Consider the following 9,618-nt stretch of genomic DNA (forward strand, 5'->3'; position numbering starts at 1 on the left):
ATGTAAATATTTTTTTTTCTTTTTGAGTAAATAAAATCTTTCATAGTTTGATAACATCTTTCATGGATAAAACAATTGTCTCGAATATCATAAGCTAGAAGATTCACATTCGTAACTCATCAATCATAAAAAGTCAACATGTAAGTATCAAAACTCAAGAAATCATATAAAGGAAAATATAGATTAATTTCAGCAAAGGTGGCAGTGCCTCCTAGTTAGGAATTAATTTATAACTTCCAAATCATGTAATAAAAATAATATGACAAAGATGCATATTTTGGTCTTTTATCAAGAATGTTCAAAATTACAAAAGAAAAGAAAAGGCTTTTAAAACAATAATATCCCAAACTAAGCCTAGTTATGCCCGATGTCACATCCTATCAGAGCATGCCCAATTGAAACCTTAAGCCTTATCACCAACATCCTTATGATGATGATCACCTGCAACATAATTTAAACATATACAAGAACAACAAGAGAGTGAGAAACATCTCACTCAGTTTCAGGTGCAAAAATAAAGGTTAGATAGCACTCACACACACAAAAATATAAGTCACATGTAAACAATACACATACATAATCAATATCACATATACACTCATTTTATCATGCAATGATGTCATAGACTCGACTTATAAATGCATGCATGTGGCGTCATACGGATGTTTCACATTTCATCACTGATGACCTTAAGGTACACCTGGTTACATCACTTGTGACCATAAGGTACATCTAGTTACATCACTGGTGACCCTAAGGTACACCTAGTTAGCTTGTTACATCACTGGTGACCATAAGGTACACCTGGTTACATCACTGGTGACCCTAAGGTACACCTTGTTAGCTTGTTACATCACTGGTGACCATAAGGTACACCTGGTTACATCACTGGTATGCGGCCTCAGCGGCACACCTGGAGTAATATATGTATATGATGCATGTCATACATTCATTATTTCATTGACTCAACATTTAACTTATTACAGAATTTCATTTAGTACATCATGTCATCATTTTTCATATTCTTATAATCACAGCTTGTCTCAATAGTCCATTCTTATGGCTCATGTCATTTGTCCATATTTCACATGGTCATGTCATAATTATTCCTCATAAGGTTCGCACAGGAATCCATAGAGAGCATTCTTATTCATATTAAAACTTGTTTATTTTTAACATTAATTACGTATACATTTATTACATCCAACAAGGAACAAAGTAGAGCAAACAGAAAATAAAACAGAACACATTAATATTTTGCATGTTCCTAGAAGCATGCAACAGGCAAGGGATTGGGGTCAATCCGACAATCAAACTATCCAACAATTATTCCCACATCCCTGAGCGAGGTTTCTCACTCCCCCCTTACCTGGATAAGCAGGAGCTGAAACTTGAGCAGAACCTCTTCCTCTAGATTCCCTCTTCCTTTCTCTCTCTCTCTCTCTCTCTCTCTCTCTTCTCTCTCTTTCTCTCTCTAAGATTTTCACCCTCGGAAGTTATAATTTTTTTCACCCCCCATGCCTCCTATTTATAGGCATTCTGGGGTACCCAGAACGGCTCGTTCTGAATCCGGAACGGGCCGTTCGGGACCCTTCGATCATATGTAAAATTTTCAATTGGAACGGTCCGTTCTAAAACCAGAACGGCCCGTTTCCAAAAATCAGAACGACCCGTTCTAAAATTAGAACGACCCGTTCTGGGGTTCATGTTAACACTTATTGACCATAGTTGGAACGACCCGTTTCTAACTTGGATTTTTAGGCATTTTTAGAACCTTGGAACGGCCCATTCCGGCATAACCCAAATGGGCTTCTTTACTACTTTGGAACGTCCCGTTCTACTTTTGGAACAACCCGTTCTGCTACTTCAAGAATAGTTTATTTTCTTCATTTGGAATGGCCCGTTCCACTTTTGGAACAGCCCGTTCCGGCGTAAAAAAACAGAATTTTATAAAAATTTTCATAAATAATTTAAATTATTACAAACCTTTACAATACTCTATAAAAACCCCTTTAATTAACTAAAAAAAATAATCTTCATAAATATAAAAATAAACAATAATTAATAGTCTATTAGTAGAAAATTCGGAATATTACACCTATAATTCTTATGGATAAAAAATATTATTTATGTGTATCAATTTTTAATTCTTACATGTAAAATTTTTTTGTAATCTTTCTAATAATAAAAATTTTAGAATAGTAGAAAAATTTAATGTATGAGGATTAAAACCTGATACACATATATAATGACATAAAATAGTAATTTAATATGATAATTCATATATGAAGTTATAAAAAAATATTTTATCAAATTTCATGGATTGTAAAAAGACCTTTAATCTCATGACTAAATTACAAAAATATATTAAAAAAATTATAATTTTTTTAATTTAATGACTTAATTAATATTTTTTAAAAAAATGCATTAAATTATATAAGTTTAAATGCATTTTTGAACTCTCAAACATAATAGTTGTGTGAATTTAGTCTCTCAAATTTTAATTGAACAATTTTAATACATAATTTTCTAAATATTGCAGTTGTATAACTTTAATCTCTTAATATATATATATATAATTATGATATTTAATATATTAATATTATTTAATTAAAATTTTAAAGATGAAAACTACATAATTATAACACTATATAATAAAAACAAAACGTAATCAAGTTAATAAAATATTAAGCCGTTTTTAAACTTTGCAAACTTTTTATTGGTTGCATGTTGATATGACGTGGCGGGTCTCGGCCCAATGAAACAACATGAAAACACATGGGGTCCCTCCTTTGTCCCTTAAATGCGTCGCATTCGCATATTATCGAATGGAAAGTGTGACAGCGTCACACCTCACGTGTGGGAATTAGAAGAAAGAAAAGAAAAAAAAGCCCATGTCACGTGCCTGTGATGGGCCCATAATATGATTCTGGTTAGTACGAGGCCTAAGCGCCGCGATTCAACAAACCCAAACACGCCAACAAACCACGCTTCAACCGTATATAAACTCCCCTTCCCTCTCTCACTCCCAACACACACACAACACATCACAACTCCTTCCATTGTTCCCTTCTTCAAAGACAGAAGAGGGAAACAACCCCAAACATATCAAAAAAACCAAAAAAAATCCCCAATTTTCTTTTCGGTAAAACCCTAGCCACTAATATAATTCTCTTTTCTCATCTTATTCTTTAGCTTCGCTGTTTAAACCTTACTCTGTTGTTCTGATTTCAGAAATTTTTTTACAAGGTTTGAGACTCTTGCAGGAAAAACAAATGGCGGCGGCGATTTCTGCTCCGACGACGGCGCTTCCCGTGGCGGCATTGAACACTGCGCAATTCGGTAACGCTTCGCTGTACGTGGGGGATCTTGAGGGAAACGTGAACGAGGGGCAATTGTATGATCTTTTCAGCCAAGTGGCGCAGGTGCTTTCCATTAGGGTTTGCAGGGATCAGACGAGGCGATCCTCTCTCGGTTACGCTTATGTCAACTTTTCCAACCCTCAAGATGGTTTGTTTTATCGTGCTTTCTTTTTTAGAGTTTTTTTTAAAACGTATCTTCTTTTTTTAGAGTTTTTGATTTGATTATTTGCTGTGAATGGTTTAATTTGTTTACTGAGATCGGCTGAGTTATTTTATATATATATATATATATATATATATATATATATATGTATGTATGTATGTATATAACTGTGTTGTATTTTTTTTTAAATTGAATTAAAAAAAAATACCTTGGGTGTTTGATTATTTTGATGACGGCTGATCCTGATCTTTTGTTTGGGTTATAGGGTTGTTGTTTTTTAAATGATTTTTATTTTTATTTTTATTTAAATAAAAGAAGAAAAATGTGTGTTTATTGTTATGTGAGTTTGCTGATTCGATTGGAAAATAATATTTGAGTGAATTTTGTTTTTAAGGGGTAAGGGGTGGGAGTTAGTGGGTGTTTGTTTCTTTTTCTCGTCAATTTGTATTTTTGGGTCTTAAATGTTTGACCCTTATTTTGTGCTTCTGTTACGGGAAGATAATAATGAAATTAATAAGAACATTAAATAAAAAAGGTTTTGGGTAAATTGTAATTTTGGCCTAAATTTTTAATGCCTTCTTTTATAATTTTTTTTAATGTTATACTTTTTTAAGCCTAGTTTATGCATATTGTCTCCTTTACAGTGTGACGGTTGCAGAGGATAAAATATAGTTGTAATTGACTAATTATTATTTTGCGTTAGATTAAGAATTGGTTTTTTTGAATTACAATTTATAACTTTTCTTTTAAGGAATTAATAAATATAAATTATTAAGATGGGAAGAAAATAATGTCATTTATTCATGATAGGTTTATAGGATTGAAATACTACAGTGTGAACAACTGTTTATTCATGTTTGGTTTGCCTCCCTGACTTCATGTTTATGTGTTTATATTGCAGCTGCTAATGCTATGGAACATCTGAACTACACTCCTCTGAATGGGAAACCCATTCGTATTATGTTTTCTCATCGAGATCCTAGCATCCGAAAAAGTGGATATGCAAATGTGTTTATTAAAAATCTGGATACCTCAATTGATAACAAGGCATTGCATGACACTTTTGCTGCCTTTGGATCTGTTCTTTCTAGTAAGGTAGCTGTTGATGGCATCACTGGTCAATCGAAAGGGTATGGATTTGTGCAGTTTGACAATGAAGAGTCTGCACAAAATGCTATCAAACAGTTAAATGGTATGTTGATAAATGATAAGAAAGTCTATGTTGGACTCTTTGTTCGGCGCCAGGAAAGAGCTGAAGCAAATGGATCACCAAAATTCACCAATGTGTATGTGAAAAACATCTCTGAAACATACACTGATGAAGACCTTAAGAAGCTGTTTTCCCCCTATGGTACAATAACTAGTGCTGTAATTATGACAGAACCCAATGGAAAATCCAAATGTTTTGGTTTTGTGAACTTCGAAAGTCCAGATTCAGCCGCTGCTGCAGTTGACAGGTTAAATGGTTCCATAGTCGATGATGACAAGGCTTTATATGTAGCGAGGGCTCAGAGGAAAGCAGAAAGAGAGGCTGAGTTGAAAGCCAAATTTGAGCAGGAAAGAATAAGTAAATATGAGAAATTACAAGGTGCTAATTTGTATCTGAAAAATCTTGATGATAACATCAATGATGAAAAATTGAAGGAGATGTTTTCTGAGTTTGGTACAACAACATCTTGCAAGGTATATTATTATTTTTGTATTTGTATGTATGTTGTACAATTCCATTTGTATTATTAATAACTTCATTGTTATTATATGTACAAAAGATAATCTTTCAAGGTATTTGTTTTTCCTTTTTCAGGTAATGGTTGATATGCATGGACATAGCAAGGGTGCTGGTTTTGTTGCTTTTTCTTCTCCAGAGGAAGCTAGTAAAGCTGTGAGTTTTTAGTTAGTTTCTTAAAAAATATTATATATATATTTTTTATTATCATCTTGAGTTGAAATGTTTTTTTTATTATGTTCATTTAGATGATTGAAATGAATGGTAAGATGATTGGACGGAAGCCTTTGTATGTTGCTGTGGCTCAGCGCAAAGAAGAGAGGAAAGCTCGTTTGCAAGTAATGTTTCATTCATAATTAAAATCATTCTTTGAATGTTTTATATATAATTAAAATCTGTCTTTTAATTAAATTACAAATAAGTTCAATGATTTAAATCAATTTGATTTCTTTAATGATTATGTAACATGTCGGTATATTTATCATGTGTTCTCTTTCCTAAACTTGAAGTAATTTAAGTAATTTTAGTTTCAGTCATAAATATTTGGTTTTTATTGTTTTTCATTAATTCAATTGATGGTGTTATAAATTGGCTTTGGCTTATCTATAGGCTCAGTTTTCTCAATTGCAAGCCCCAAGTGGAATGACACCTTTGTCTCCGTATCATCCCGCAGCACCAAGACTTCCTCAACCTTTGTATTATGGTCAAGGTGCTGGACTTGTAGCACCTCAGCCAACAGGATATGGCTTCCAGCAGCAACTTATGCCCAGCATGCGTCCTGGAGTATCTCCAAATTTCATTATGCCATACCATCTTCAGAGGCAGGGTCCTCCTGGACAGGGTTCGCATGGACAAAGGATGGGTACTAGAAGAGCTGGAAACTTTCAATCAGTGCAGCAGAACCAGGTAAATTATTATTGTTTTAATTTGAATAATATTATCCTTATTTCACACATTAATATATTTTAAATTTTAAATATGTAGCAGAACCAGTACATTATTATTATTTTAATTTGAATAATATTATTTTTATTTCATACATTAATATATTTTAAATTTTGAATACAGATGTTATATCGAAACTCCAACCAAGGGTTTAGATATATTGGAAATGGTCGAAATGGCATGGATCCATATGTTCCTCAAGGTCTGGTGAGTCCAATGATGGCAATGCCCTTTGATGGTTCAGCAGCTGCTGCAACTCCTGATAATCAGCGTCATGGTGCATTGTCTAACACACTTGCATCAGCTTTGGCCTCTGCTACTCCAGAAAATCAGCGCCTGGTATATAAAAGTTTATATTCTTTATATTTTTTTTATATAATGTTTTTTTTATAATATACAAAATATAATTTTATTTGTAAATATTTGTTAAAATAATAGATGCTGGGTGAACATCTGTATCCACTTGTGGACCGACTGACACCAAATCATCAGACAGCAAAAGTTACCGGAATGTTGCTTGAAATGGATCAAGCAGAGGTAATCCATCTGATTGAGTCTCCTGAGGACTTGAAGATTAAGGTGTCTGAGGCAATGCAAGTCCTTCATGATGCTGCAGGCTCTGAAGTTGGTGATCAGATTGGCTCTTTATCATTGAATGAATGAGTAATTTCAGTTTTAGTGTTAGACAGTTTGAGCCATTTTGGGGGGCTCAAATAAGTTTTTATTAGTTATGGGTTTTTTTTTATTCAGGATTATTGGTTTTTTTTTAGTTTTTATAAATTTATTTTATTTTGGATTTTAATTGACATTTTAATTTTTTAGTTATTTTATAATATTATATATTTTTTTTTAAAAATGCATTTGATTGGATGGTGTGCATGTTTATGTTTATTGATGCAATTATTATTGTATGTCATGATTGTTTTTAAATTTTAAAGAAAAAATTTCTTCTTAGTCTGTATGAGCAAAAATAATATAGTTATTGATTTTAAAATTTTAGTAAAGTGAATATTTTTTTATTAGCAAAACTTATGAGGATATTTTAAATGAAATGTATGGATTAATTTAAATTTTTAAAAAATCTAAATTTTTTATTTAATTTAAGATATTTTAGTAATTATATATGTTAATTAAGTTCTAATACATAGTTCTATAAAAATAATATATTTTAGTATTACATTATTAAGTAGATAATATAATTACATAAATAAATAAGTATATATAATTATATTTTTAAAAATAAATAGAATTATTAATTTTTTATATCAAGTATATATTGTAATATTACATAAATATATTTTTTTGAATTATTATTTTTGCAACTATAAAATATTTTTATAATATTTTTATTTATAATGATTATTATATAAAATGAAAACTATTATTTTTTAAAAAAATCATAAATTTTTTTATTATTAAAAAAAGAACAAAGACAAAAATGAGATTAAATAGTTGACAAACTAACATCAAAATAAATAACTATACATGCATTAGACAATCATCATTGAATGTTGAAATTACTTGCATTACAATTTTTCCTAAAAAAAATTTGAAAAATTTATAAAATATAAATTACATGTGTTTTTATTTAAAAACTAAACTAGGTTCATGTTTTCTATACATTGATCTTCTTATCATCGTATTTTAAACAATTTAAGTAATAAAGTTATTTTAAAAATAATTTATAATAAAAAGTTTAGCCTCTCAAAATTTTGATCTTTCAATAAATTATATTTAAATTAATAAACCTACAAAACCTTTTTAAGTTAGGTGTGGTCATAAATTTATTGTTTAATAAATACTCATCAGACTTGTGAATTACTCATTTGACAAATTTGATAATTAATAATTTGTATTGAACTATCCATTGTTTATATAACACTTATTTCAATTATTTGAACTCAATATTTATAAATGATAATGCTTTGAATATAATAATAGTTTTTTTTTTTTTTTTCTCAAACCATGAAATTCAAAAATGTCGTTCACTTGAACAAAATAAAAGATACCTATATTTTTATAAAATAACAATATTATAAGTTTGGGAGAAGAAAATAAATATTTTTAAAAATAACTACAATATATATATATATATATAGATAGATAGTCAATCAAATTAGGTTTATGTTATTGTGTATATTTAAGTTGATTTCATTTCAAACAATAATTTTTAATTGAAAATACATAATTCATGAATAGTAAACCAACAACACTATAATATCTTATTCTTGTTGGCGCCAGATTTTGTTAAAAAAAACAAGGTGATAAATTTGTAGTTAATAATGATAAATGAATTCATTAAAAAAAAAGTAGATCATACTATAAAAAGCATACATATATCATAATATAAAATTTAATTTTGAAATGGAATATAGTTTGATTCAATTTTAATATAGAGTAACTTAAATTGCATCTTTTCGTGAAAGTTGGTTTCTTTTTTTTATTAGATGAAGAAAAAGTAAAGTATAATTATGGATACTTTCATGCCCAATTTTTATGCTTATTTTGCATGCAATGTGTACCTTGAGAATTCTCACACTTATTTAATTATAAACCTTTTGAAAATAGTCTCTGATTAGGTAACATGTCCTTGTCAATTATTCAAATATACTTACCTAGCTATGATGGAAGACTATGCTAATAAATCATTTTTTTTATAACATTTTTTCTATCTTAAATTTCATATATCATTTATTGTTTTATTACCCGATGTTAGTGTTGCCTTAAGTTTCAACTCTTACCAAGTACAAGTATGTTAATTTTTTTAAATATATATTTTTTTTTAATTTGGTCAATTTGGCTCCATAGATCGATATGGATTAAGTTGAGTTAAGAAATGATAGCTCAAAAAAATATAGGTAAGATCAATCTAGTCTAAAATAGTATTTGACCCATGTAAGTTAAATTAGGTTAGGTCAGTCCAACTTGTTTAATGCCTTTATTTATGAACATGTCATACAAATAGATTAGTTTTTATAGTTCCTCTCTTCTTCTCTTTTTCATTTTCTCTTATTTTAAAAAAAATTATAAAAGTGTGTTAAGTACAAAATTAATTTTAAAAATTTTCAAAACTACCTTTTGCTATAACTAGATATATAACTTGTTTTAACCGGTCATATAGCCAATTTTAAAATATATAATTATTATTTGAAATTTAGGCTTAAATTTATTTTTATCTATCAAATATAAAGTAAATTTATTTTTTTCTTCTCGAATTTAAAATTAATCTTGTAATTTAAAAAAAACATGTATTTTTTAATCTCACTTTTCAAATAATGTTAATAAATTTGTCGAACAAAACTCATATAATACTTTTTTTTTTCGTCCCTGGATACACAAGGCAGAATTCGAACTCCTGATCTTACTTAAGCTAGATCAACCCCTACCGCTGAACTACACACTTGGAATTAATTCATATAATA

At 29.4% G+C, this 9,618-nt stretch overlaps 1 protein-coding gene across 3 annotated transcripts; it reads left to right on the forward strand.

Annotated features, from left to right (window-relative positions):
• Positions 1-2,988: 2,988 nt before the first annotated feature.
• Positions 2,989-7,002, forward strand: LOC109803977 (polyadenylate-binding protein 3). 3 transcript variants are annotated; one of them, XM_083076626.1, is made up of 8 exons: positions 2,989-3,145; positions 3,267-3,510; positions 4,427-5,208; positions 5,330-5,407; positions 5,500-5,589; positions 5,861-6,157; positions 6,320-6,535; positions 6,635-7,002. In XM_083076626.1, exons 2-8 carry the CDS (start codon positions 3,276-3,278, stop codon positions 6,857-6,859), a joined length of 1,923 nt encoding a protein of 640 aa, XP_082932752.1. In that variant the 5' UTR covers positions 2,989-3,145; positions 3,267-3,275; the 3' UTR covers positions 6,860-7,002. The 3 variants fall into 3 exon arrangements, with proteins under 3 accessions (XP_082932752.1, XP_082932754.1, XP_082932758.1); XM_083076628.1 differs by having other exon boundaries at positions 2,996-3,145; positions 3,250-3,510; XM_083076632.1 differs by having other exon boundaries at positions 3,001-3,145; positions 3,235-3,510.
• Positions 7,003-9,618: the final 2,616 nt, after the last annotated feature.

The sequence above is a fragment of the Cajanus cajan genome, chromosome 1, assembly GCF_000230855.2.
Source record: "Cajanus cajan strain Asha chromosome 1, NIPB_CcT2T_4, whole genome shotgun sequence".
Lineage (NCBI taxonomy): Eukaryota > Viridiplantae > Streptophyta > Magnoliopsida > Fabales > Fabaceae > Cajanus > Cajanus cajan.